This window comes from Podarcis vaucheri (assembly GCF_965113315.1).
Source record: "Podarcis vaucheri genome assembly, chromosome: 1".
In the NCBI taxonomy this organism is placed as follows: domain Eukaryota; kingdom Metazoa; phylum Chordata; class Lepidosauria; order Squamata; family Lacertidae; genus Podarcis; species Podarcis vaucheri.
In genome coordinates this window covers 123,938,022-123,965,810 of record NC_138759.1, presented here as the reverse complement: position 1 = coordinate 123,965,810, position 27,789 = coordinate 123,938,022, and the positions used below count along the sequence as shown (strand labels likewise).

The following is a 27,789-nucleotide window of genomic DNA, read 5'->3' as shown; positions in this document are numbered from 1 at the left end:
GGACTTGGAGAGCTTGAGGGTCCCTAACACTGACTTAGATGAAAGGCAACTAAGGTGATTTCACAGTGGCTGCATGTCTGTAGCCAGGAGCTGAAATTTCTGCAAACTACAGCAGGGCATAAGGAACTAATGGCTGCTAGAAATCAGCACACACATATATCCTGGAATTTTCTTCTTCCAGTAAATAGTTCCTCTGCATTATAGGACAATGCTAAAATGCATGTCTAAATGTCTAGAATGCATCTCCCTTTTCCTTTCACATAGCCAGGCAAGCTGTTAAAAGTCCTCACAGCATCACAAGCAAATTATAGATGGCAGAATTTAGACTCAACATCAGTCTGTTGATTCCTTAGAATAATGTTTTAAACCTTCAGTGATCTGTTTGCAGGTTAATGTGCACTGATAGTAAGAAGGCCCAAGTTGCTAATTAAGAAACCCCTTTGTTTTGTTCTGCTCCTCGTGTTTGGAAGCAGCCATGAATCTCTGAAACAGACACACGTTATTTCTGGGAGGCAATAAACAATTTCGGAAGGAATTCTTCCTGACAGATCTGGAGCTGCCCTGGGGGCTTTCGCACAAAGTCAGCAGCAGTCTGTCACAACTGTCTGGCACCCAAGGGCTCTGTTTCTGAGGAATGAGCAACCGACCCCTTTTATAATTTAACTGAGTATCAAGACCCTGGCCTCTGTTAACTGCAGGACTGCAGCGTAACCCTCATATTCACAATGGGAAGATATTCTATGGCACCGAGGCTGTGAAATCAGGGGCTCTGGCAGCGGGGAGCCACGTATATGATGTAGCACCTCCATGTGAACAGTATATATAATCCCCTGGGATTTATGGTGACTGCACTCTTCAGAGCTGTCAGTCAACATGTATTTATCTATATCCCACCTTTTGCCCTGACAGGGACTCAAGGTGGCTTAGGGATTAAAGAAGGGCAGCTGAAAACAAAGTTGGACAAAGCCCAATAAGTAAAAAAACAAAACAATTTAACATAAATAGAATTAAAACTCACTCTCTCTCTCTCTCTCTCTCTCTCTCTCTCTCTCTGTGTGTGTGTCTGTGTCTGTGTGTAAAATCAGTTTAAAAAGTAAGGTAAAGGACCCCTGGATGGTTAAATCCAGTCAAAGGCGACTATGGGGTTGCAACACTCATCTCGCTTTCGGGCTGAGGGAGCTGGCGTTTGTCCACAGACAGCTTTCCCGGTCATGTGGCCAGCAGGACTAAACCGCTTCTGGCGCAACGGGACACCGTGATGGAAGTCAGTGTGCACAGAAACACTGTTTACCTTCCCACCACAGCAGTACCTATTTATCTACTTGCACTGGTGTGCTTTCAAACTGCTAGATTGGCAGGAGCTGGGACAGAGTGACGGGAGCTCACCCCGTTGTGGGGATTCGAACCGCCAACCTTCTGATCGGCAAGCCCAAGAGGCTCAGTGGTTTAGAGCACAGTGCCCATCGCGCCCCCCAAATCAATTACAATCAAACAGATAATACAATGAAAATAGCATGGCACCAGCCCTTTCATTAAAAGCAGTTAGTTCCCCAAAGCCTGTTGGAACAAGAAAGCTTTACCTGGTGGTGGAAAGACAACAAGGAAGAGGATTCTCCAGGGAGGGAGGTCCAAGGTCTGGGAGCAGCTGCTGAGAAGGCCCCGTCCCACATCCCTACCAACCAAGCGTATCTGTGAGGGTGGATGAACCAAGCAAGGGGCCTCCCTTGAAGATCTCAGAACCTGAGCAGGTGTGCTGGTGCGAGGCAATTCCTAGGGTCCAACACTTACGCAGCCATTCTGAGGTGTTGCTTTTCAAATGCAGCATTGGCCTAGCTACCCAGGCACTATAATGGACTACATCATCGGGGGTTAACCAAAGGAAAGAAACAGAAAGAAGTGAAGAGAGAACTGAGTGCCACCTGCAAAACGCTGCATTTGCATACAGTGGTGCCCCACAAGACGAATGCCTCGCAAGACGGAAAACTCGCTAGACGAAAGAGTTTTCCGTTTTGGAGGTGCTTCGCAAAACGAATTTCCTATGGACTTGCTTCGCAAGACGACAATGTCTTGCGAGTTCCTGCTGGTTTTTTCCCCTCCCCCCCTTTTCTAAGCCACTAAGCCACTTATCAGCTGATCCGATCAGCAGATAAGCCGCTAAAAGCCGCTAAAAGCCGCTAATAGTGCTAATAGCGCTAATCCGCTAATCCTTCAATGGGCTTGCTTCGCAAGATGAAAAAACCACTAGACGAAGAGAATCACAGAACGGATTCTTTTCGTCTTGCGAGGCACCACTGTACAAATCTTTAGCGGAATGAATAGAAGCTGCCTAGGCCCAGGGCTTCATGGCTTCTATTCTCACAAAACATTTTACAACCCATTTCAAAACTGCTGCTGCATCGCTCAGCTTTCAAATAACCTCTCATTGTTCCGCTCCAGCATTTCTCAAGGGGAGGGCAGCACCAGCCCACCTGAGTTATTACAGTAGATTAGGATAAGTGTTCCCAACAACAGAAGAGTCTTCATCCTGGTATCTATTAATGTCAAAGAAAACATAAAGTTTAGCATAAGAATACTATAAGGGTAAGCACAGCTGCCTATTTTCTTGCAAATCACCCTGTGGGTTTCCCCACCCCCACCCCCAGCAAAAGGAACATAAAAAGCAAGCCCTGCGTTATTTTATCGGCAAAATATTTCCCTCTAATGTGCTTCTCAGCAAGAAATGAACATGTTGTGAAATTACTTGGCCTAATTTTAACTCTGTCGTTCAACGCAAATCGTTTAACATTCCACATAAAAGGATTTGATGTATATATATACCCATAGATGCAGATACACACACACACAAATACAAATATATACAGTGGTACCTTGGGTTACAAACGCTTCAGGTTACAGACTCCGCTAACCCAGAAATAGTACCTCGGGTTAAGAACTTTGCTTCAGGATGAGAACAGAAATCGTGCGGCGGCGACAGGAAGCCCCATTAGCTAAAGTGGTACTTAAGGTTAAGAACAGTTTCAGGTTAAGAACGGTCCTCTGGAAGGAATTAAGTTCTTTACCTGAGGTATCACTGTACAAGGACTCTCTTTTGTATTGCTTAATGATACTTATTTTGAGAGTTTCATTCTTAGAATCAGGATACGACAGAATGAACCCTCTCCCTGAAGTTGGAGGGGGATCTGGAAGGTGGTTAATTACCAGCGGTTGGTAAATTAAAGCAAAACAACAGCAAAAACAGCAGCAACAGCAGCAAGAAACTTGATTAGGTAAGTGCTGATTCCAGTGCCCAGTTTTGTCATATAGGGCAGGCAAAAAAAAGACATAACCAGCAAGGCCTTCTTAGTTGTCCTTTACTCTTTCGTTTTCAGGAAACCAAATATTAAGTACCTGGGTTACAAAACTGCTCCGAAAAGTCAAGCCCACTTCCTTTGACGTTCGCCTCCTACGAATGACACACAATCTAACACCCACCTACCAACCTGAGAAACATCTACAAAACCTGCATCCACTTTCCTTCCAGCCAAAGATAAAACGCCCCGCAGCTCACAAAGCAAATATAACGAGCGCTTACGTAAAAAGGAAAGGGGGGGGGGAGAAATCAAGAGAGAAAGTCCTTAGTCATCAGGAGGCTATGCAGCAATTTCGCTTGCTTTTGTATTTATCTGTTATTATTTGCTTTCAAACGCTAAACAATGGGCAATATTTCTTTTGGTGGGAGAGCCAGGCTGAAACCATAATGGGAACACGGTTATTTGAAATGGAAGGGAAAGCCCAACGGTGACATAAATCACTTCACTTCGTTCCAGAACACACCACCCATTTAGCTGTGGCAAGAATCGACTGGCTAGGCTTTGGGTTCAACAACACATTAAGAAAAGAGGGAGATGGCAGCTCTCTTATGGCCAAAATGGACCAGGGTTAGCTTAGTCGTCATGGCGATTCAAGTTCCCCAACAGCCAACCAAGTGTAGCATCCCGTTGCCCACAGTGGCGAATCAGATGCTTTTTGTGGAGCCCACTAGGAGATCATGAGGGCAATAGCCATCTCCCAGTGTTGCTTCCCAGCACCCGGCATTTAGAGGCCTATTGCCTTCAAACCTGGAGCTTACATACAGCAACCCCACAAAACAAAGGGAGGCTGGTGACTGCAGGGTCTTTTCAGTAGTGGCTCCTGAGTCGCATCTGGTGTCATGGAATCATAGAATTGTAGGGACCCAAGGGTGATCAAGCCTCCTGCAATGCAGGAAGATCAGCTAAAGCATCCATTGTCATCCCACCTCTGCTTATAAACCTCCAAGGAAGGAGCGCCCACAACCTCCTGTGGGTGACTGTTCCACTGTCAAACAGCTCTTCCTGTCAGAAAGTTGTTTTCCTGAATGTTTAGTCTAAGGTTACCAGATTTTTTTCAAAGAATCCGGGGACACTTTTTGGGGGGGGGGGAGAGAGAAAAAAAGTTATTTTAAAAAAGTTATTTAAAATAATAATAATTAAGAAGTAATATCTTCTCTTCTGTGGTCTCCTCTGTCACGCAGCCTTCCTCTGGGCCCCGGCCTGCTATCTTCGAGCGATGACTGCCATGGAGTAGGCTTGGGTCGGGCCTGGGCTCTGCCACGTGTCCTTGCCCTCCAGGTTCTCTCCAGCTCTCCTCCTCAGCAGTGGCGTAGTATGGGGGGGTGCAGGGGGGGCCGGCCACACCGGGCGCAACATCTGGGGGTTAAGGTTAGGGGGCGCAAATCCACAGGTTAGGGGGCGCAAATCCACGGGTTAGGGGGCGCAAATTACTTGCCTTGCCCCGGGTGCTGACAACCCACGCTATGCCACTGCTCCTCAGTGGCAGTGGCAGCAGCGGTGCAGCAAGGTCAGGGCTCCCCTCTTTTTTCTCCTTCCTCTTTCTCTCTCTTCCTTTTCCTTCTCCTCTCCGTCTTCTCCCTGCGTCGGCTCTGGGATTTTCCTGGCCCCTGAGCACCACTGGGCAGTCGGCTGGGTGGCCAGGCACTCTTGTTTCCAGCTTGATTTGGGTCCCGGGGGGTCAGCAGTTCCCCCAGTTGACACGCTGGGCGTTCCTGGTTCCCCCTTGGCAGTGGCAGCAGCAGTCTCAGCAGTCCGGAGCCAGCCTGGTAGTGCAGTTGGCTCTGGCTGGCTTCAGGAGCTGCTCGCTGCCGTGGCGCCCGCCTTTTTGCCTCGCCGGAAGTCCGCATATGATGTGTCTTGTGCCGTTGAACCAACCACACAACATTCATTTCCTACTAATAAATCTACAACACTTAAAATATAAATCTGGGGACATTAACTGAAATTAACGGGGACGGATTTTGTCCGGGGACAGATTTGTAAATCCAGGGACTGTCCCCAGGAAACGAGGGCATCTGGTAACCGTAGCTTAGTTGGAATCTCCTTTCTTGTAACTTGAAGCCACTGGTTCAAGTCCTACCCTCCAGACCAAGAGAAAGTCAGCATGTTCCCTCCTCCATGTGACAGCCCTTAAGATATTTGAAGATGGCTATTATATCTCCTCTCAGTCTCTTCTTTTGCAGGCTAAACATACCCAACTCCTTCAACTGTTCCTCATAAGGCTTGGTTTCCAGACCCTTGATCATCTTGGTTGCCCTCCTTTACACATGTTCTAGCCTGTCAACATCCTTATTAAATTGTGGTGCCCAGAATTGGACACAGTACTCCAGATGTGCTCTGCCCAAGGCACAATAGAGTGGTACTATTATTTCCCTTGATATGGACAGTAAACTTCTATTGATGCAGCCTAGAATAGTTAGCCTCTTTTCAGTGGCGTAGCGTGGGGGGTGCAGGAGGGGCCGGCCGCAACATCTGGGGGTTAGGGTTAGGAGGCGCAAATCCACGGGTTAGGGGGCGCAAATTACTTGCCTTGCCCCGGGTGCTGACAACCCACGCTACGCCACTGCCTTTTTTTGGCGTCATACTTATGGACCTTCTAGCTTCTGGTTAAGATGCTTCTGTTCAGCCAAGCTCTTACTTTACAGGTCTTTAAGAAGAAATTTTTGTTTCAATGGCTCTTGTATGTATTTTAGGCATATTTTCTAGGAAATATGCCCCGTTGAAGACTGTGGACCATGCATAGGATTGCATTGTTAATTGTTTTACTGCATTGTTTCTGTTTAACTGGAAATGTGTTGTTTAATATTTCATTTTATTAAATTGTCTTTAAGGTGCTCTGAGCGCCTTTAAATAAAAAATAAATCAGAAAAGTGGAGCGGGAGGAGGGTACATAATTCAGTTTGCAACTGTGGCAGATTAAGCCCGGTGTGAGAATTTCCTTATTTATATTCCTGTACTTTGAAGTCTTCATTTTGAATACTTGGAACAGACTTTGTTTTACTTCAGTGTATCAGCTTCCTAGGCAGCTGCCTTCTTTAGATAAGTGTGTGTCTTACCTAAGAAACAGGATACACAGGGATATTGATAAAAAAAAATATTATTCCAAACCAAGTTATTTTATTTTACTAAGCAGGAATATTATTACTATTATTATTATTATTATTATTATTATTATTATTATTATTGTTATTATTATTATTATTATTATTATAGTATTTATACCCTAAAGTACAAAATATAAAGGGAATTGGTACAGTCACATAGCATCATGGCACTGTTTACATTTTGATAGCAAGCCTTGTCTTTAATATAGGTCACAGAAATAATAAGAGGTCTTTCCAGGTATGGCTCCCCACCTGTGGAATGCCAACTTCTTTTCTGCGCCAGGTAAAGAATTACCTTTTTCTCCAAGCCTTAGATGAGCTGTGCTGATTCTGTTGTATTGTTAATGTGCTGCACACCTTCCTATGACTGTTCTTGGGATAGAATTCCATTATTATTATTATTATTATTATTATTATTATTACCCATCCTTGTCCCTGGATGAGTTACAGCAATTTAAAAATGCTGTTTATGTAATGTAAGTCATTTGGGGACCTTCTAGCTAGCAAGCAACTAATAAGTTTAATTATTAATAATAGTAATAATAGCAACACGTAAAAAAATATATGATGGCATACCAGACCCACAACCACAGAGAATTTTTCCATAAAGATAAAACGGTAAGTTGCAATGCATTTTCCAAATGTTATCACATTTCCTTTTTCATGTCCCAGCCTGATTACAATTAATGCAGCAATTTTCTTTGACTTTGATTAAGCCCCTATTTTTACCATTAAAGCGGGGTAAGTTTGGCAACATTTAGTGGAGACAGATAAAATACAAACAATTGCTACTTTAGAAACCATATGTGGCTAGACGTTACAAAGACGTGCTATCAAAAATCTCAAGTGCTAATTAATTATACTTTCTGATATGTGTGTTGGAATAAAGTAGGATTTCACATTTCTCTTGCTTTGAAAAACTGGCTGGTGAGTTTGAAAATAGCCGAGGAGCTTCGAGTTGCTTATCTGAGAAGAAGGAATCTTGGCAGAAGCAAGAACTCGCTGGTCTGTCGTGCTAACTGTTTCTCTTTAACAAGGTCAGAATAAGTATTTCAAAGCTTTCATTATTTGTGCAAGAATAGACGTTGTGTCTGGTTTGGGTTTAGGGGATTTGGGCGTCTGAGTTAATCTGACACCTGCTTTGAGACAATCTACCATTTTCCTGCCAAACAAGCTGGAAAAACCTGTCACACAGCATACAGAACAGCTTACAAAAACAAAGCCTCACCCTGAATATTTTATTTTTATTTTTTTCAACTTTGTATATTTGATTTTCCATAGAAAAATTTACACTCACACCACAACATATTATATAAAAACAGGATTCTCACGAATCCTCTGGACTTCCCTCCTCCCCTTTGTGGTTCTTTTTGTTAAACCTTTCCTACTGCATCTTTTAATAGTCCAAAATTTTATATCTCCATTATATCCATAGTTCTTGTCAGTGCTTTTTTTCTAGGGGGACGCATACCTCTAAACACTTGTGCATCTTTGTACTTTTGTCCATCTACTGTATTTGTTTTGCTCGATTTGAACTATAAAATGGTGATTTTCTTAAGTCAAAATGAGAGTACCCCTAAACATTTTTTTTAGAAAAAAAAGCACAGGTTCTTGTTACAAGTGTTATTGCAATCCCGCTAACAATTTTAACTGTTTACAATGGTCTTTAAGGTAAGTTATAAATTTCCCCCATTCCTTATTAAAGTTTTGGTCTTCCTGATTTCTGATTTTTCCAGTCATTTTTGCCATCTCGTCATAGTCCATCAACTTGATCTGCCATTCTTCTCTGGTAGGGACTTTGTCTTCTTTCCATCTCTCTCTTTCTCTCTCTCTCTTTTACTGAATACTTATATTTTAACTTATAAGAGCCTCTTTCTTCCAAAATGGTTATTATTTATTGACAATAGCTTCCTGGCTTTGTCTTAACCTGCATAACCTAGTTGGATTGTTATTCTACAGATTAAAGTTTTCCACAGAGATGAGGGACCTGCAGGCACTTGCAGAGGTTGATAAACTATGATTCTTTATCACCCTTCACTATCAGCCAAGCTGGCTGGGCGCTAATGGGAATTACAATGAAATTCTTATAAGAAAAACTGCTCCCTTTCCCTTATGGGGTATTGCAGAGCCTGTATAGAGTCTTTAAGTGGGTTCCCTATCGGTAGGAGAAAACAAAGGCCAACCAGAGTATATTGAGAAGCAAAGCGGCTAGTAAGCCTGATCTTTATTAAAGGAACTGTTGCAACAGGATCCCCACTCACCATGCGCAGTAGGGAGGAGAACCCTGAACAATGGTGCGCAAGCCCTTATATAGACTTTTGAAATTGCCCACCCTGTAGCCCAAGACCCCCCTCCCTGAAACATCATACATACATCACAGAAGGAGGCGGTCTATAGCAGAAATCTTTTCTGCCAGGATACCTGATCATGGTCACTGATTGCATTACCTGGGCAGCCTGGCCATTCTTTTGTGATGGTTAATACTTTAGTTCCTGAATCCAGGTCACAGGCTCACCCTATTCATGCACAAATACACCCTTAAGACAGGATTTGCGAGCTAAAGGAGAATGGGAAGGCTTTCCCCATTTGCCTCCCATACTGCAGAGCAATATTTGTGGTCATTGGGAGAGTCAAAATGGCTTCAGGATTTCTCTCCCATACCATTTCAGACACATGGTTCATATATTTAGATATGTGTGCATTTGTGAATATTCTATATTTGAGACCTTAAAATTCTTATAACAAAATCTAGACGTCCACAGTTCCACCACCTATGTCAATATAGGGATGATATAATAAAGTCCCCCCCCCTTAAATGTGTCCCTTACTTTCAATATACCTGAAACCACTCTGCCTTTGGAGAGAATGGAGTAAAATATTGAGAAGTAAATAAAAGAAATTTGTCAGGAACAACTAATTAACTGCAAGTCAGAAGGAGACTTCTGGTTTGTTAACTAGGCTGAAGTGACCTAATCATTTGGTCTTTATGTCCACCTCCTCAGATACACTTTATCATGATTCCCCCCTCGGCATTTGCTGACACGAAGAGGGAAGTGTTATTTTCCGACACCCATACAAGTACTGTGGGACAGATTGCCAAAAGTTCAATATGTGGGGGATATTTTTGTATCTCAAAGCCTCATTCCACCCATGCAATTCAGCGACGTTGGAAATGTTTTGTGCCCAATTCAATGCTTCCTTCGTGCTTGCTTGCTCTGTTTTTACAGTTTGTGACTCCTGACATGGTGGCACTTCTGTCGAGTGGCGCTGAACTTCCTGCCTCGCCATTTTTCTTGCCTAAATGTTTGCACTTTGCTATCAATGCAATCTGCAGTAACTGTCAGAGAGCTCTCAATTAAGAGGAAAATGTAGCTCTAGGGGACGGTGGCCTATCAAGAACGATTAGAAGGCTTTGCCTGAATTCTAAGGAGGGAGCCCCATCAAGCAGTTTATAATAGCTGTAGGGAACTGGCTTGTGTCTGTACAGAGTTCCTTGATAAACAGGCTTCTAAAAGTAGCAGGAGAGCCTTAAGAGTTGATTCTTCTCCAACAGGAACGGAAAACATTACAGCAGGGATGAGGAATTTGAGGGCTCTCAGAAGTTGTGGGACTACAACATCCATCATCCCTGATGATTGGCCATGCTACAACTAATTTTGGACTCACAGCTGTCCATGGAGGCGCAAGTCAATTCTGTGTCCAGGGCAGCTGTATACCAGCTCCATCTGGTACACCGCCTGAGGCCTTACCTGCCTGTGGACTGTCTCACCAAAGTTTTCTCTAGTTATCTACCACTTGGACTACTGAAATGTGCTCTACGTGGGGCTACCTTTGAAGGTGACCCAGAAACTACAACTAATCCAGAATTCAGCAGCTAGGCTGGTGCCTGGGAGTGGCCACCGAGACAATATAACACCGGTCCTGAAAGACCTACATTGGCTCCCAGTACGTTTCCGAGCACGATTCAAAGTGTTGGTGCTGACCTTTAAAGCTCTAAACAGCCTTGGCCCAGTATACCTGAAGGAGCGTCTCCACCCCCGTCGCCAAGCCCAGACACTGAGGTCCAGCTCCGAGGGCCTTCTGGCGGTTTCCTCCCTGCAAGAAGTAAAGCTACAGGGAACCAGGCAGAGGGACTTCTTGTTAGTGGCACCCATCTTGTGGAATGCCCTCCCATCAGATGTCAAGGAAATAAATAACTATACAACTTTTAGAAGACATCTGAAGGCAGCGCTGTATAGGAAATGTGTAATGCTTTGTTATGTTTTTATATATGTTGGAAGCTCAGTCAGCTGGGTGAGGTACAAATAATGATGATGATGATGATGATGATGGATGGGGACTGAGGCAACATCTGCTTCAGATTTCCCAGATCAGCATGAGGGCTTCAATAGCAGTACTCTCTATTTTTCCATGTAATATGGACTTCGGAACACTGTTCCATATTGGGTTAGTTACTTCCACATCTCAGACAAACTCTTGTGTGCAAGAAATGAACAATTGTTTCTTCTTATAGGTTCTGAACTGGCCATGCCCGAAGCAGATTTTCATGATTTCTATAGAAATCAGGTTTTAATTGATCATGCCCTCAAATAAATGCAATTTTTTTTGAATGTGTAAAAAACCACAAGTTTTCCAACCACCCTTTGTTTGGAAGCTTTTAACACATGTTGCTTGTATGAGAGGAGTACAGTCGTACCTTGGTTCCCAAACGCCTTGGTTCCCAAACGCCAAAAACCCAGAAGTAAGTGTTCTGGTTTTTTAATGTTTTTCGGAAGCAGAACATCTGATGCAGCTGTCGGCTATTGTTTCCTGGGCACCTGTACCAATCAGAAACTGTGCCTTGGTTTTAAAACATTTCAGAAGTCAAACGGACTTCCGGAACGGATTAAGTTTGGCGCTTTTGTTTTTGCTATTTATTTTGCGTTTTTGTTTTTGAGGCTTTTTCAGTTAATTTGTTTTTGTGACTGTGTGGAGCTCAGTTCAGCTACTGATTGATTGATTGATTGATTGATTGATTGAGTGACTGTGGAAATGGATAAAAGCCACACACACTCCCCTCCAAACAATGACTATCATCAGTGCAGGTAAGGGGGGGGAATACTTTTAATTTTTATAATCTACAATACTGTCTTATTTATTTTATAGTACAGTGCATTGATTATTGCTTTCCTTTTATGGATCAATGGTCTCGTTACATAGTAAAATTCATGTCAAATTGCTGTTTTAGGGATTGTTTTTAAAAGGCTGGAATGGATTTATCCATTTTGCATTACTTTCTATGGGAAAGAGCGCCTTGGTTTTGGAATGGACTTCCGGAATGAATTAAGTTTGAGAACCAAGGTGCCGCTGTACGTTTCTTGTCCATTGTAACTATTCTGAGTTTTCGAACACCTGGCAAAAAAGCTCTTTATCGCCCTCACCTGGTAGTTAATGGAAGAGAAGCTTGGGCATCTTCACTGCACATTGCACAGCAATGAGTGACTCACACACTCTTTGTTTAAAGTGCATATATGCTTCCCTCTGTGACCCACATGGGTGGAAATAATCCTGGCACTGATAAACGCCCATGGCTTGTAGGACAACCTGTGGGGGTTTGTGAAAGTGATATTTACCAAGCTGGCAAGTTATTTTGATCCTAATGAGCAGGAACAAGCCACAAACCACAAACCTTTTCAAGGCAGATTTGGACATGATGAGAAAGTGGAACAATGTCCAAAAAGAAAGGAAGTGCTAAGAATCATACGTACCACAGGCAGGTTACATCTGGAGGGCCATATCTGACCCATCTCAGTTTTAAAATTGATTTTGAAGTTAGGATTTCCAGCTTTTCAGCCAACCACTATAGATGTGCCCTTCACAGTGGGTTGCAAACATATTGCAGATGATATTTTATCTCCATGCAGTGAGTGAAAAGATTTAGCTGCTGATTTGTTAAGATCGAACTACTGCTAAATGGTAACATTACTCGAATCTATTCATTTGGAAAGCTTCTCTTGGCCCTGGCAAATCATAATTACAGATAATATCCCATACTCTCAAAAGACACGAAAACATTAAAGACAGCATGTGCTAGGCTGCGTTTGTTTAATTTAAACTTAGGTAAAGGTAAAGGGACCCCTGACCATTAGGTCCAGTCGTGGCCGACTTTGGGGTTGCGGCACTCATCTCGATTTATTGGCTGAGGGAGCTGGCATACAGCTTCTGGGTCATGTGGCCAGCATGACTAAGCCGCTTCTGGCGAACCAGAGCAGGGCACGGAAACGCCGTTTACCTTCCCGCCAGAGCGGTACCTATTTATCTATTTGCACTGGTGTGCTTTCGAACTGCTAGATTGGCAGGAGCAGGGACCGAGCAACGGGAGCTCACCCCATCGCGGGGTTTCGAACCGCCGACCTTGTGATCGGCAAGTCCCAGGCTCTGTGGTTTAACCCACAGCGCCACCCGTGTCCCTAATCTAAACTTACCTCACATGAATTAGCAATGATGTTTGGAAGTGTATAAGCTGCTTTGGGATTTATGTGAACCACGTAGAGGTTTTTGGGGGGATTAAGCAGCATAGAAAAAGCTGTTTAAAAATAAAACCTTGTATTTCAAAGTTATACAATTAATCAGCTAAATATCAGATTGTTAACTTCAGAGTTTAAGTTCAGAACCTGCGGAATCACGGTTTCGCCAAAATCCCGACGCCATCCGATTCACTCAGAAATGGTGCCAAACACCCTGTAACACTTGGTGGTGCAAACGTCGTGTTTCAGGCACGCCAAAAAAATGAGCCCTCAGCACCCTGACCCACGGATCACGGTTTGACCAACCAAACGTTTTGCCCAACAAACCTTGGAGGGAGCTTGTTCCAGTGTTTAGATCCACTTTCGTGTGAATCGGACGATGTTGGGTTTTAAATCTTGATGCCATAGATTAGGGCGCCGCGGGGATCATTTTGTAGGGCGCTGTGAAACGTGTTGTTTTAACCGCTAAGCGTTGCAGTGGGACTCGTGCCAACATTTGCAGCCGCTTTGGAGAGAATCGAATGACGTCAGAGTTAAGTGAAAACTCACCAGAGACAGTTACAGTTGCAAATGGCAACAAAATATCTGTGCAAGGAAAAGGAGCAGGTTCGCTCAAGTGCGTGCAAGTAGAAAAACAACCCTGACCAAATGTGCTTTTAATGCAAATTTGAATCACAACAAACGTGCAGTTGCCAAAGATGGTGTTTTATATGGACAAAATTTTGAAAACAATGGATCTATTGGAGGGCGGCTTGTGTGCTTTGCTCCGGAATCAGGATTATAGCAGACCTGCAAAAAAGTGGGGCATATAATATTAATTCTTGCAGGCGGGGGTGTGGGGATCTAAGTGGATGAACTACTTGTCCTCAATCACTTATATTTCTAGGAGTTTATGGGTGGTGTGTTTTATGTTAAGTTGTGGGTGAACATATCAGACGACACAGCGATTCTTCAAACAGCTCTTGTTTATTCACAGGCCAGAACAGAACTGAACTGAAGGGTTCAGTCAGCCTGCTTATATAGAGCTCCAGTACGACGTAACTGTAACAATTTTCTAAAACTATCCAATCACTGAACGTCACTTTCGATCCCTTATTTGCATAACTATCTACAGTATCCCACTGCTGGCCCAGGGTGAGAACTTCAGTACATAGCATTTTAGCTGGCTATAAATTATAAAAAAGAAAAAAAAAAGAAGAAAGAAAAAGAAGAAAAGGTTTGGTGAGAGGAATAGATATGAAACCTTGTAAAATTGACCTGAATAGTGAAATATCCCAGGTGGAGCTTGGTAGCTTGGGAAGCAGGTGTGTGATGCCTCAGCTGGGGAAAGCTCAGGTGAGGGTCAGATGCCTCGTAAAGCCCAGAGGATATAACAGGAAGACCGGCATCCTGGCCAGGCCTGAGTCCCATAGTAGGACATAAAATAAGCCCTCAGTGCCCTAACGCGCGAGGTCACAATTTCACCTAAATTCCGACATCATCCGATTCACTTGAAAACGGTGCCAAACACCTGCAAATATGAGCTCTCAGAGCCTTAACTCCACTGTAAACCAGCCCAGATTCATGTGTGCAGCTGGAACCTGCAGTTTCAATCAGTTCAGCTCCATGTATTCCCCAAAGGGCAAAATTTGGCCACTTGACGCTCAGTTCTATGTATAAACACGGACCGATCCTGCCTGTGGTCACAAACACAACATACCTAATGCTGAAAGCACTTTATTAATTGCATCATCCATGTGTCACATATTAATTGCAGGCAAATTAAAGAGGAGAAACAACCTGTGCACTAACGGTCCCTGGAGATCTGCCTTCTAGCTTTCCGAGTGTTTAGCCTGCAAGAGTAACAGCACAATCCTACGCTTATTTACGCAGAAGCAGGTCCCACTGGGCGCAATGATACGTATTCCCAGATAAGTGAATGTAGGCTTGCTGACTTGGGGGGGGGGGGGTAGAGAAGCAGCCATTTGTGGTGAGGGCAACAGCAAGTGAAATGAAGATGAATCAATGGGGAGGAGGGCAGGGCTCCTGCCCCTTTCATCCCCCAGAGGTAGCTGTATTGATCTGTTGCAGTGAAAACAAACAACAGGGTGCGGTGGTCACACTTGTTGGCATCTGTTTATCTTCGGAGACAATGAAGGAGTGTGCCATTGGGGGTGAAGTCAAGCGGTTGGAGAGTTACAGTGTCTGCTGTGGCAGCAGAGACTGATACAGGAGAGACATATTTTGTTGCAGCTGGGGCAGATGAAGGCGTCTGGTTGTGCTGCCACAGATGCAGATTCTATTATGGCATTTCTCCCCTCTGTGCTCCTCTCAGAGGTCATTTCTCCTCAGGTCACTGCTATGGATGCATTTCCCTTCTGTTTCCAGGGCACTGCAGCTGTATGCAAGAGTTTCCCACCTGGTCGTTTGCAGACATCTTTGTAACACAAAACAAACAGGCTCTGCAGTGCAGGATTTAAATAAACATTCACATTGTTAGTACAGTGGTACCTCGGGTTAAGTACTTAATTCGTTCCGGAGGTCCGTTCTTAACCTGAAACTGTTCTTAACCTGAAGACCATTTTAGCTAATGGAGCCTCCCACTGCCGCTGCGCCGCCGGAGCACGATTTCTGTTCTCATCCTGAAGCAAAGTTCTTAACCCAAGGTAATATTTCTGGGTTAGCGGAGTCTGTAACCTGAAGCGTATGTAACCTGAAGCATATGTAACCCGAGGTACCACTGTATTAGAAAATGTGTAGAAGATAGAGAAATAATATGGTGTACTCATTGTTATTTTTCTGTTTTTAGGTTTAATGTTATTGTATAAATATGTTATTAGTAGCTTTTTTCTTTTAGGAGGCAGCAAAGTGGGTGAAAGGAGAAACAAACCAGAAGCGGAAGTTGGGGGAAGCCCAGGAGGGGAGGAAGGGATGCATAGTAAATGTTATGAATATGAGATGTGTGTAATGAATGAAGAAGAAAAATGAATAATTAAAAAAAAATCTACAATAATTTTGCAAATTTTTTGCAGATAAAGTCACTCAGATTCGGAAAGAGGTAAGTTCCACCATGGGAGCAGGGCCGGGCCGGGCCAGGAGAGTGCTAGGGTCTTGTCTAGTCAAGTTGTGTGGGATCAATTCCAATCTGTTATCTCTGAGGATGTGGACAGGCTGCTTGGACGAGTGAAACCGATCACCGGTCTCCTTGATTCTTGCCCATCCTGGCTCTTAAAAGCAAGCCGGGAAGGGCTAGGCGATGGGCTCCGCGGGGTGGTGAATGCTTCCCTCTGTGAGGGAGCCTTCCCAGACCCACTGAAAGAGGCGGGTATCAAACCGCATCTCAAAAAAACATCTTTAGATGCGGCCAATATGGCCAACTATCGTCCAGTCTCACATCTTCCATTCTTGGGAAAGGTGATTGAGCGGGTGGTTGCTGAACAACTCCAGGGACGCGTGGAGGATGCAGACCACTTGGATTCCTTCCAATCGGGATTCAGGCCTCATCATGGGACTGAAACTGCCTTGGTTGTGCTGGTTGATGATCTCTGGTGGGCTAGGGACAAAGGTGAAAGCTGTTACTTGGTCTGCTGGATATCTCAGCAGCCTTTGACACCATTGATCATGACATCCTTCTGGACCGTCTGGAGGAGCTGGGAGCACTGTTATACACTGGTTCTGCTCCTTCCTCTTGGGCCATGTCCAGAAAGTGGTGTTGGAGGATGAGTTTTCAGACCCCTGGGCTCTCACTTGTGGGGTGCCTCAGGGCTCCATCCTCTCCCCCATGCTTTTTAACACCTATATGAAGGAAGAGATCATCGGGGGTTGGGGCTGGGTGTTCATCAGTATGTAGATGATACCCAACTCTACCGCTCTTTTAAATCAGAGCCAGTGAAAGCAGTGAATATCCTGTGTGAGTGTCTGGAGGTGGTTTGAGGAGGGATGGTGCCTAACAGATTGAGGTTGAATCCCGACAAGACAGAAGTACTGTTTTTGGGGGACAGGAGGTGGGCGGGTGTGGAGGACTCCTTAGTCCTGAATGGAGTAACTGTGCCCCTGAGGGACCAGGTGCGCAACCTGGGAGTCATTTTGGACTCACAGCTGTCCATGGAGGTGCAGATCAATTGTGTCCAGGGCAGCTGTCTACCAGCTCCACGTTGGCTGAGACCCTACCTGCATGCAGACTGTCTCGTCGGACTGGTACATGCTCTGGTTATCTCCTGCTTGGACTACTGCAATGCACTCTACGTGGGGCTACCTTTGAAGGTGACCCGGAAACTACAACTAATCCAGAATGCGGCCGCTAGACTGGTGACTGGGAGTGGCCACCGAGACTATATAAAACCGGTCCTGAAAGACCTACATTCGCTCCCAGTACATTTCCGAGCACAATTCAAAGTGTTGGTGCTGACCTTTAAAGCCTAAACGGCCTCCGCCCAATATACCTGAAGGAGCGTCTCCACCCCCATCATTCATTCCGGACGCAAAGGTCCAGCTCCGAGGGCCTTCTAGCAGTCCCCTCACTGCGAGAAGTGAGGTTACAGGCAAGCAGGCGAGAAGTGAGGTTACAGGCAAGCAGGCGGAGGTCTTTTAGGAGACATCTGAAGACAGCCCTGTTTTTTATGCTTGATGTTTTGTTGTGTTTTTAATATTCTGTTGGGAGCTGGGGTATAAATAATAATAATTATTATTAGGCAAAAAGTTACCTGCATTGCAAGGGGGTTGGACTAGATGATCCTTGGGGATCCCTTCCAACTGCATATTCTATGATGAGACGGGCCAAAGGTCACCCAGTGAGTTGTTAGTGGGGATTCCCCCAGGGCAGTCCCGGGGAGGCACTTTCCTCCCCGTTTTCCTGCCTCCCTCTCCACCGCCTCGGGGCGCGTTTAATTTCATAGCCTTGAACTGCTTTTCCCAAACTCCCACTGCGGTGTGAGATCTCCTCCTACCGCCCTCGAGGAAGCGACTTCCTCCCCCCGCGGCAGGGAGGAGCGCCTTGATCTCCTCCGCCCCCTCCAGCCCCGGCTAGCCGATCCCCCATCGCCGGGGCGCCTCCAATGCGCAATTGCGCGCACAACACAAGCGCTGGGCAAGTCGGTTCTCTGCATCCAGGCCTCGGCCGCCGCGGCTCTCGGCGTTTCCCGGCGCTTCCCGAGGCATCGCTTTGTTCAAACAGAGGCGGGCAATGCAGCTGGGATCCGGTGCGACCCGGCAGCGGCTGCCGCCGTATTTGGCGCTCCTGCCGCTGCTGTGCGCCCTAGTGGCGGTTCGGCCGGTCCGGTCCGGTGGCGCGCCGGCATTGCTCGCAGGTAAAGCGGCTGGAGGCTAACGCGCTGTTGGGCAGCGATCCCGAACTGCCTTTGGGTCCCTAGAGGTTGATGGACTACAGCTCGCATCGTCCCTCGCCACTGGTCCTGCTAGCCAGGGATGATGGGAGTTGTAGTCCAACCAAACCTCTTGGGGACCCAAGGTTGAGAAAGGTGGTCGGATTTACCTCTGAGTAAACATGCATCCTATTCCAGGGCTAAGCTGCAGTCCTAGGACCACAGGAGTCAACTCCGAGGGGGCAGAGGTCCCTTTGCCCCCCAAATATTTGTGGGGGGACCAGGGCCCCCCGAAAGTAGATGGGCCATGCCATTCAAATGGTCAAATGGTGTGCTTGTGCTGCGTCGTGTTCAAGGGGAGCAGGGCTTATCCCGACTTGCCCCCCCCTCCAATATTGTATCCAAGTTGCCACTCCTGCCTGTGACGTTGGGGACAGGATTAGTCCAGACGTTGTTGGACTAATGGGGGTTGGACTAGATGACCCCTGGGATACCTTCAAACAATATGATTCTTTGGTTCTGAAGGCCCACAGGTTCCCCATACCTGTTATTGCCATTCAGTAGAAATTTATGTAATTTGTGTAAACATGGGATAGACTTGTGTGTTTACTTTTTCTCTCTGGTTGTGCGTTCAGTACTTTGTCTTGGCAGTACTTTGCTGCCCATAAATATTCCAGTTGTGTGCAAATGTCAATCAACCCTTGGCCTGTGATCCGGTAACTAGAATATGGGAGACTAAATAGCTTCATGGTGGCGCTGTGGTCTAAACCACAGAGCCTAGGGCTTGCCAATCAGAAGGTCGGTGGTTTGAATCCACACAACGGGGTGAGCTCCCGTTGCTCGGTCCCTGCTCCTGCCCACCTAGCAGTTCGAAAGCACATCAGAGTGCAAGTAGATAAATAGGTACCGCTCCAGCGGGGAGGTAAACGGCGTTTCCGTGCGCTGCTCTGGTTCGCCAGAAGCGGCTTAGTCCTGCTGGCCACATGACCCGGAAGCTGTACGCCGGCTCCCTCGGCCAATAAAGCGAGATGAGCGCCGCAACCCCAGAGTCGGTCACAACTGGACCTAATGGTCAGGGGTCCCTTTACCTTTATGTACATGTTTGTGTGAGGCACCCTGTGATCTCCCATCCACACTACTGATCAGAAGCTCTGTTAACCGCAAGCCTGAACGGCTGGTATCCCCTCAAAGTCTCTCCCAAAGTTTTGTCCTGGTTTGTAACTTTGAGATTCAGTTCTGCACCATCAGGTGCTTCAAAACAATTCTCAGGGCACCGTGATCTTGATCTAAGATATATGTGTCAGCTTGCATTTCTTAGTACAGAAAGTATTGATCTGATGTGTAGAGATCTTTCCTATTCTAATTAATTCAAGAGGCTTCTGGAGAAGCTTCTCTGCGTGAAAGAAGCAAGCAGAAGGTTCATGATGTTTGAGTACAGCTGGTTTAAACTGGTTCTCTTCTTACCTTTTCTGTCAAGGTCATGCTGGCTATAAAAATAGGGCCAGAAGGAGCCAGGGTTTCACTTTCTATCTCTCTTCCTTCTGCTGAGGTGTTCCGTACATAATATGCTTAGTGTTAAGGTTTAGACTTATTATAAGTTATTGTAAACTTAAGTCTGCTGCAACTGGATTTCTTACGGACAGTGCCAATCCTGAATGTATTGGATTTGTGACCATTATGCTTATTTCCAGCAAAGCTCTGCTGGATGAAATACAATTGCCTCTGGTCTATTGGGGGGGGGTAATCCTGCAATGTGTTGTAAGTTTTTACTCTGCTAACTATACATTGGAATCTACTCTGGATCAATACTGGGTAGAATCCCATGACAATATGAACTTGTACCCGAGAAGGGTTGGCTGATGTTACGGAAGACTTAGAGCAGTGGTTCCCAAACGGTTTGGTATGATGACCCACAAATCCAAATTTACATAATATGCATCCACTTACAGTGGTACCTCGGGTTAAGTACTTAATTGATACGGGGGTCTGTTCTTAACCTGAAACTGTTCTGAACCTGAAGCTAATGGGGCCTCCTGCTGCCGCCGTGCCACCAGAGCACAATTTCTGTTCTCATCCTGAAGCAAAGTTCTTAACCCAAGGTACTGTTTCTGGGTTAGCGGAGTCTGTAACCTGAAGCGTATGTAACCCGAGGTACCACTGTATTGTCATTTGAAGTTAGACCTTAGGTCAGCAAACTTTTTCAACAGGTCCACTGTCCCTCAGACCTTGTGGGGGGCAGGACTATATTTTGAAAAAGAAAAAGAAAACAAAGAACAAATTCCTATGCCCCACAAATAACCCAGAGATGCATTTTAAATAAAGGCACACATTCTATTCTTGTTAAAACACCAGGCAGGCTCCACAAATAACCCAGAGATGTATTTCAAATAAAATGACACATTCTATTCATGTAAAAACACGCTGATTCCCAGACCGCCCGCGGGCTGGATTGAAAAGGTGATTGGGCCGGATCCGCCCCCAGGGCCTTAGTTTGCCTACCCATGCCTTAGGTCTTTGGCAGTTGCTGGGTTCATGCATTTTAACTGCAAGCTTCCCTGTTTTTAAGCAGCATGTGTGGCACCAAAGCAAAAAATATATTTAATGGCCCTATTAATGTGGAATTTGTCGAAATATTTACAGTACTTCCAGAGTCATTTACACTTTAGTTTGTGCGGTGGGTGCTGTGTTTAGGGATACTTATCAGCCAAGGAGAGCAATTTAAAAAGTAACAACCCCTTCGCTAACGAAATCAGTAAGATGAGATCCAAATATTTTAATCTGTTCAACTGCTGTTTCCAGTCATGTTGCAGTACTTTCTCCTAAGCCCAGATACAGTGGTACCTCGGGTTAAGTACTTAATTCGTTCCGGGGGTCCGTTCTTAACCTGAAACTGTTCTTAACCTGAAGCACCACTTTAGCTAATGGGGCCTCCCACTGCCGATGTGCCACGATTTCTGTTCTCATCCTGAAGCAAAGTTCTTAACCCGAGGTACTATTTCTGGGTTAGCGGAGTCTGTAACCTGAAGCGTCTGTAACCCGAGGTACCACTGTATAGGGGAAGCTGAATGTTATTCCACAGTAGCAAGAGCAATGCGTCTTCTCATCTTCAGAAACACTCTCCACACACAGATCTTACGGCCCCTGGGACCTTAGGATTGTAGCCTGAATAGTGTAGCATGATTTCAAGTTACGACATGAAAAGCCAATTCCAGGTTTACTCCCAGCCTTATAGTGGGGCTGCAGGCCAGGCAGTTGCACCAATGCAATTTTTCATGGGCTGCATGCCTGCAGCCTAACACAGTAAAGCGCATTCATCTATTTTTTGCTGGGAGGGAGAAGGGTGGTGGGAAACAGGCCACCTGTTGAGGATTGGACAGGAAGACTCACAACAGCTTCTCTGTTGCAGCAGTCTCAGCAGTAAGAATTTGGGGGTTTAACAGTGGATTTTGCAGTGCCAGCATATCACACCTATTAAAAATACGCTGCCAATCAAGGTTTGCAACTGGGAAAATTGGTGTATACTGCAGATTACATATAGCAGCAGGAAAATGTCCGAGCGACTTGCATGCATCTCCAGACTTTGTGACGCCTTCTTCTTTCTCCATCTAGAGAATAACTGTAGGCACTTGGAGGTGATGGACGTCAGCCATAGTTCAGAACCGGCTTGCTACTGCTACATTCCGCATGGAAAGATACAGCTGAAAAATATTTGGTCAACTATTCAGGTACGGCCCCAGTCCATGACTCATTCATCCCAAGGGAACGTAGTGACTGTTCTTCTCCTTAAAGAATACAGTTGTCACGATGGAAGACTAATGTACTGGAAGACAACTGCCACATGTTGGCGTTCGGAAATGCCATAAGGGGCGTTGTGTAGGAGAATTTGGGAGGTGTGACGTGCTTTCCTTTCTATTGTGGGTAGGGAACTTTTGTGACATATCAACACCTTTCTTTTGAGTGGGCCTCTTTGCAAGACAAGCGCAGGAACAAATGTAAAAATCAGCAACAGCATATGGTATCATAAATATTTCTCAGCAGCGAGTGTCTCTCTCTAACAGCAAAACAACGCATTGAGAGGAAAGGCGGCAGCAAGAATCTTAGTATTCTGTCCCAACCAAAGTGCACTGGCAGACAAAATTACTAGAATTTACAGAATTAGCAAAGATAACGGGAAGAATTAGAGATAATACGGACCAAACGTTTATTAGAGAGTGGGATATTTACAGAAAATATCTTAAAGAGCATTGTAAAACTGAATTCTCTGGCAGGCTTAGAAGGACCCCTGTAGAAACATAGAATATCTTATAGAATTAATGACATAGGATAAGACTGAAGTGATAACGAAAAGTGTGTTACATAAAAGTAACCCAGGACCCTTGATGGTGTGACTGGAAGTCATAATAGAAGCTGTGTTGTAAGAAATATAGTTACTTTTTGGAATTTGTATTACCTTTTGGTTTTTCGTTAGTTGACTGTTTTTTTTCTTTTTTAAAAAAACTAATAAAGCAATAAAAAGAAGAGGAAATGCAGATGTACAGCTAAATCTGCTTTTGGGAGTCTTTGTTGCAGGTCATCGAGCAGAAATTTTGGACAATGGGATTTAGGGCGTTGTGTTTAATGAGACTTAACTTCCCAATATGCATGTTCTGGTACACGTCTTAAGGCTGAAATCCCAAACTCTTTCCTGGGAGTCCCATTGCACTAAATAGGACTTACCTCAGACTAGCTATGTACAGGACTGCACGGCATGTTGACATCTCCACTGCAAGCCTAGGTTGATTTTGTACTCAGAATCTTGGGAATTTTAGTTTTGGTGAAGGAGATCTACCCCGTGGTGTAGATCTAAAGTTCCCAAGCTCCTCTGGAGAGACAGAATAACTGATAAATCAGGTTGTTGGATAGATCTGTCCCTCTGGGCTCAATCAGAGTGCCTTCAACACATAGACCTTCTGAAAAGAGCGGGAACATCTCCCACTTCTGGGTAATATAGCTATGTGGTTCTCCAGATATTGTTGGACTCTCAACTCCCATGAGCCTCTGGCAGGATGGCCAGCAATCAGGCATGATGGAAACTAGACTAGCAACAAGCGAAGGGTCGCAGCCTACCTATCCCTGCTGAAAAGGCGATAGCTCTCTACCTCCAAGGTATTTCGATCCAAGGTTCTCTTCTTCAGCTCTGCTATTTGCGTTAAGAGAGAATGGATGAAACAGAAGGCTGATAAGAGTGTGGCTTAGCATATTTTAGCTTGGAAATCAAACCAGCTTATCCTGGACCCTCACAGAAGCCTTATTGGGGCATGCCACTTGTACGTAGATCCTACACGTGAGCAAGGAGAAAGAAGCACCTTAAGTTGCTCCCCCTTTATGGGTATTCTCCTCCTGCTCCACAACTTGGAAGCTGAAGTAGGAGCCTCCACGACTTGTGGAGCAGAGACTCCATGCTTCAGATTTTCCCCTCCAACCCCAGGAGGTTGCTGGAAACAGTGGCCGGGGGGAGTGCTGTTGTGCTCAGGTCCACCTTGTGGTCGTGGGGCTTCCCAGAGGCTTCTTCTTTCTTCTTTGGTGATTACCCGTAGCCGAGTAAGATTGTCTTCCATGAAGACGGTTTCTAAAGTGAGCATGTAAGTGACTGTGGAGGCCAATTCTGGATCCTTCCACAGTGGGGACATAGGTTGATCACAGTGAGGGTTTGCCAAGCGTGCCTTCCTCTTAGCTCATTTCTGTCAGGATTCAAGCCATTATCAGGAGAAACTGGCCACTCTCCAGGCACCCGGCTTGATCTCCCGGTTGACCTCCCTGTCTGCATTCCCGGCAAGGTCGCGATCGGCGATCCTCCTCATGCGTGAGGAGAACACACCACTCTTTCCTGCCCCCCCCCCGGGAGGGGAAAGAGATAGACAGAAACGTATTTACATGCCTTTATTTCTGTCTTTGCAGCGTTACAGAAAAACACGTCTGCTCTCTTCAAACTCCAACAGCAGAGAGACAAACTCCACCTACTGTACTTCCTGTACAGCTCATATTACACTGTGAGCTAATTCCGGTGCTTTGCACTGTGAAAAGACTGTCCCTCTGTTTCCCACGGAAACAGTCCCAACATTCCCATTATGTTTTGCTTCCAAGCTGCCAGCTCGCGGCCGCATTGCTTCTATATCGTAACAGTTTCTCCCTTTCGTCCTGAGTTCCAGCGTCTTCAAAGCCCATGACACCTTTGGTAAAGGCTGTTCTCCAACTGGAGCGCTCGCAGGCCAGTGTTTCCCAGTTGCTGGTGTTTATACGACGTTTTTAAAGATTTGGCCTGAGAGAGTCTTTAAACCTCTTTTGTTGACCACCAGCATTACGCTTTTCATTTTTAAGTTCAGCCATGTGGTTGGCCGCTGTGAAAACAGGATGCTGTTCTCAATAGGCCACTGGCGAGATCTAGCAGGGCTCCTGTTTCTCTTTTATGTTCTGTTTCTTATTTTGCACCCTCCAGCTCATGGAGGGCGATGGAGACAGCAGCACAGGGGGAAATGGGGTTTTGGACATTCATCCCCATTCACTCTGCTCCTATGCAGTCAGATCTATCTATCTATATCTATCGCGGGTGGCGCTGTGGGTTAAACCACAGAGCCTAGGACTTGCTGATCAGAAGGTCGGTGGTTCGAATCCCCATGACGGGGTGAGCTCCCATTGCTCGGTCCCTGCTCCTGCCAACCTAGCAGTTCGAAAGCACGTCAAAGTGCAAGTAGATAAATAGGTACCACTCCGGCGGGAAGGTAAACGGTGTTTCCGTGCCCTGCTCTGGTTCACTAGAAACAGCTTAGTCATGCTGGCCACATGACCCAGAAAAAGTGTCTGCAGACAAACGTTGGCTCCCTCGGCCAGTAAAGCGAGATGAGCGTCGCAACTCCAGAGTCGGCCACGACTGGATCTAATGGTCAGGGGTCCCTTTACCTATATCTATCTATCTATCTATCTATCTATCTATCTATCTATTTATCTATCTACAACTCCCATCATCCCTTGTCATTTGCTGCCCTGGCAGGGAATGATGGGAGTTGGAGTACCAACAACATCTGGAAGGCCGCAAGTTCCCCGTCCCTGCTATAGGCAAAATCAAATTGGAAAGTTATCTCAGAGTTTCCCAAACTTGGGTCTCCATCTGTTGTTTTTTTTGGACTACAACTCCCATAATCCCTGACCACTGGTCCTGCCAGCTAGGGTTGTCAGGAGTTGTAGTCCAAAAAACAGATGGAGACCTGTTATTTCCTCTGTTATTTCCTCCTGTCCTTAGCTGAGAGGAATAATTCAGGTATCTTCTTTATAGGTGAAAATAAGCAGCGCCGAAACATTTGAGGTGATATCCATCCCAGAGGAACGGAATTGCCAAAGCTCTGAAAATCTGCTTGCCTTTTTCAAGTGCCTATTTAACAATATTTGGCAGTCGGGTGTGTCTAATGAAACCACAATATCAGTGAGCCTGTATGGAGAGAAAACCTGTTTCTGGGTGCAGCCTATGAACAAAGAACCCTTCACTGTACACACAAAACTAAACAGTGAGTCACTTTATTTAATCTGTTCGTAAAGTGCGCTTGTGTTTTTGGAAGGATGCACAACAAGGGAGTGACTAGTTTAAAAATGAAGCCATGTGGACTTTCCCCCATTTTTTCCATTCTGTTCTGTTTCAGTGTTGGATCGGACACTCTTTCTGCTGTTTCTCACCGGAATCCTTCTCTTTCATTTTGCACATAATCTGAGCAGGTGAGATTCAGCTCTGATTCACTGGGTGTGAATTTTATTTTAACTTGCTGTTCACACAAAAAGTGGTGCTCCGTTGGCTGGAAGAAAAGCACTTGGGTTGCGGTGGGGAAGAGGCTTTGGAGACATAAACCCTTGTTAGTAGGCATAGGGGAAGGTTGAGGTCTTCTCTCCCATGCACCACTTTTGCTCTGAAAAATCAATCACTCGTCTCTCCCTGTATATATATATATGATCAGGGGAGACCTGTGCCTTAAATATGTCGGCTTCTATTGCACAGAGTTTGATCCGGAGTTGCAGGAAATCTGTTTGCACACAGCTTCCCCCTTCCGTCACACAAAATTTGATCTAAGAAACATATCGTGGCCGTGGCAGTTTTTGAAACCTTTTTGCAAACAGTGCACCTGCTGGAGAGAGACAGGTAGTCAGCTCATCCATTGAGGAAGAGAGACAAAAAAAATAGCTTTCCAGCCTTCCCATGTTGAGCAGGGAATGTCTGAAGGGGGAGTGTTATACCTGTTTGCTTGAACATAGGGAGAAGGCTCCGTACGATTGGGATCCTTGCATGGGATGGTTGGAAATGGAGAGGGTGGGACTGGTGGATTGGAGTCAGAGGCACCCCACGCTTCTAACTTATGTAAATATTTCCCAAGCAGAGCTTAGGAGGAGGGGGGGAAATAAGGGTTGTGAGCTGAGACTATGCAGGGACCCAGAGAGAGAGAGAGAGAGAGAGAGAGATATTGAGGGTGGTCCCTATGGTATATTCAGGGAAGGTCAAATAATGTGCTATGTATAGGTATCCTCGCCCATAGGTCTCTAAAGTTTTAGTGAAATTGTGTTTTCTCATTTCTGCGTGTCTGAAACCACTTGCCCATCCACAAAAGTTCTAACAGCACCCCTCTGCTCTCAACACAGGAGTATCACATTCTATTATTCTGCTGGAGTCACATTCGGTGTCCTTGCCACTCTAGTCTTTCTCCTTTTGATGCTTAAAAGATTTATTCCCAAGGTGAGTGTACCGCTGATAACATAAAACAGGCTAGATAAGTATATTGATGCTTTTCAATGTCAGATTGCTTTCCATCCATTCCCGGGCTCCCGAAAGAAATGATGTTATCGACGTAGGATTCCTTTAAACAGCAACACGTCACAGCCGAATTTCTGACATTATTTGTGCAATTAATTATTCTGTCCTTCCAAGAAGCTCCTCTGAAATAATAGTTCTTCACTTTGTTCCAACCTCTTCTTGGAGGAACCGGTAGCCCTGCAGACGTTGGCGGACTTCAATTCTCATCAGCCCTGCCAAGATAGCAAGTCATGGAATCATAGAATTATAGAGTTGGAAGGGATTGAACCTGCAACCTTGGCGTTATCAGTGCCATTCTCTAACCAACCAAGCTAATCAACGATCAGGAATGATGGAAGTTGTAGTCCTTCAACGACTGGAGGGCTTGGCTTAGTGGGCGAGTCTAAGGCAGGAGCAAGTGGTAAATGAAGCCTTTGTATAATTCTTGACATAGTTTTGTTTTTCATCATGGGACAAACGATTCTGCAAACAATAGCCTGGTCACTCTAGCCTGCAATCCCAGCATGTGCTTTGCCCCTGAACCCCAAATCCCTAGCTTCATCTACTCCATTGGTAGGCAAACTAAGGCCCAGGGGCCGGATCTAGCCCAACGGCCTTCAAAATCCGGCCTGCGGACGGTCCGGGAATCAGCATGTTTTCACATGAGTAGAATGTGTCCTTTTATTTAAAATGCATCTCTGGGTTATTTGTGGGGCATAGGAA

The 27,789-nt window shown here is 45.4% G+C and overlaps 1 protein-coding gene across 2 annotated transcripts in view; it reads left to right on the top strand.

The window, feature by feature from the left end:
* Window positions 1–27,789, top strand: part of NEMP2 (nuclear envelope integral membrane protein 2) — a gene marked incomplete at its 3' end in the record, with an annotated part of 100,279 nt that overhangs the window by 62,767 nt on the left and 9,723 nt on the right. The window contains exons 1-5 of one of the 2 annotated variants that reach the window (XM_082199389.1): window positions 17,863–18,245; window positions 21,870–21,985; window positions 25,570–25,798; window positions 25,931–26,003; window positions 26,916–27,009. In XM_082199389.1, the coding sequence (XP_082055515.1) occupies window positions 18,122–18,245; window positions 21,870–21,985; window positions 25,570–25,798; window positions 25,931–26,003; window positions 26,916–27,009 (636 nt within the window). In that variant the 5' untranslated portion in view covers window positions 17,863–18,121. Of the gene's footprint in view, window positions 1–17,862; window positions 18,246–21,869; window positions 21,986–25,569; window positions 25,799–25,930; window positions 26,004–26,915; window positions 27,010–27,789 lie in introns of those variants that run through there. The other variant, XM_082199390.1, reaches the window with a different exon arrangement.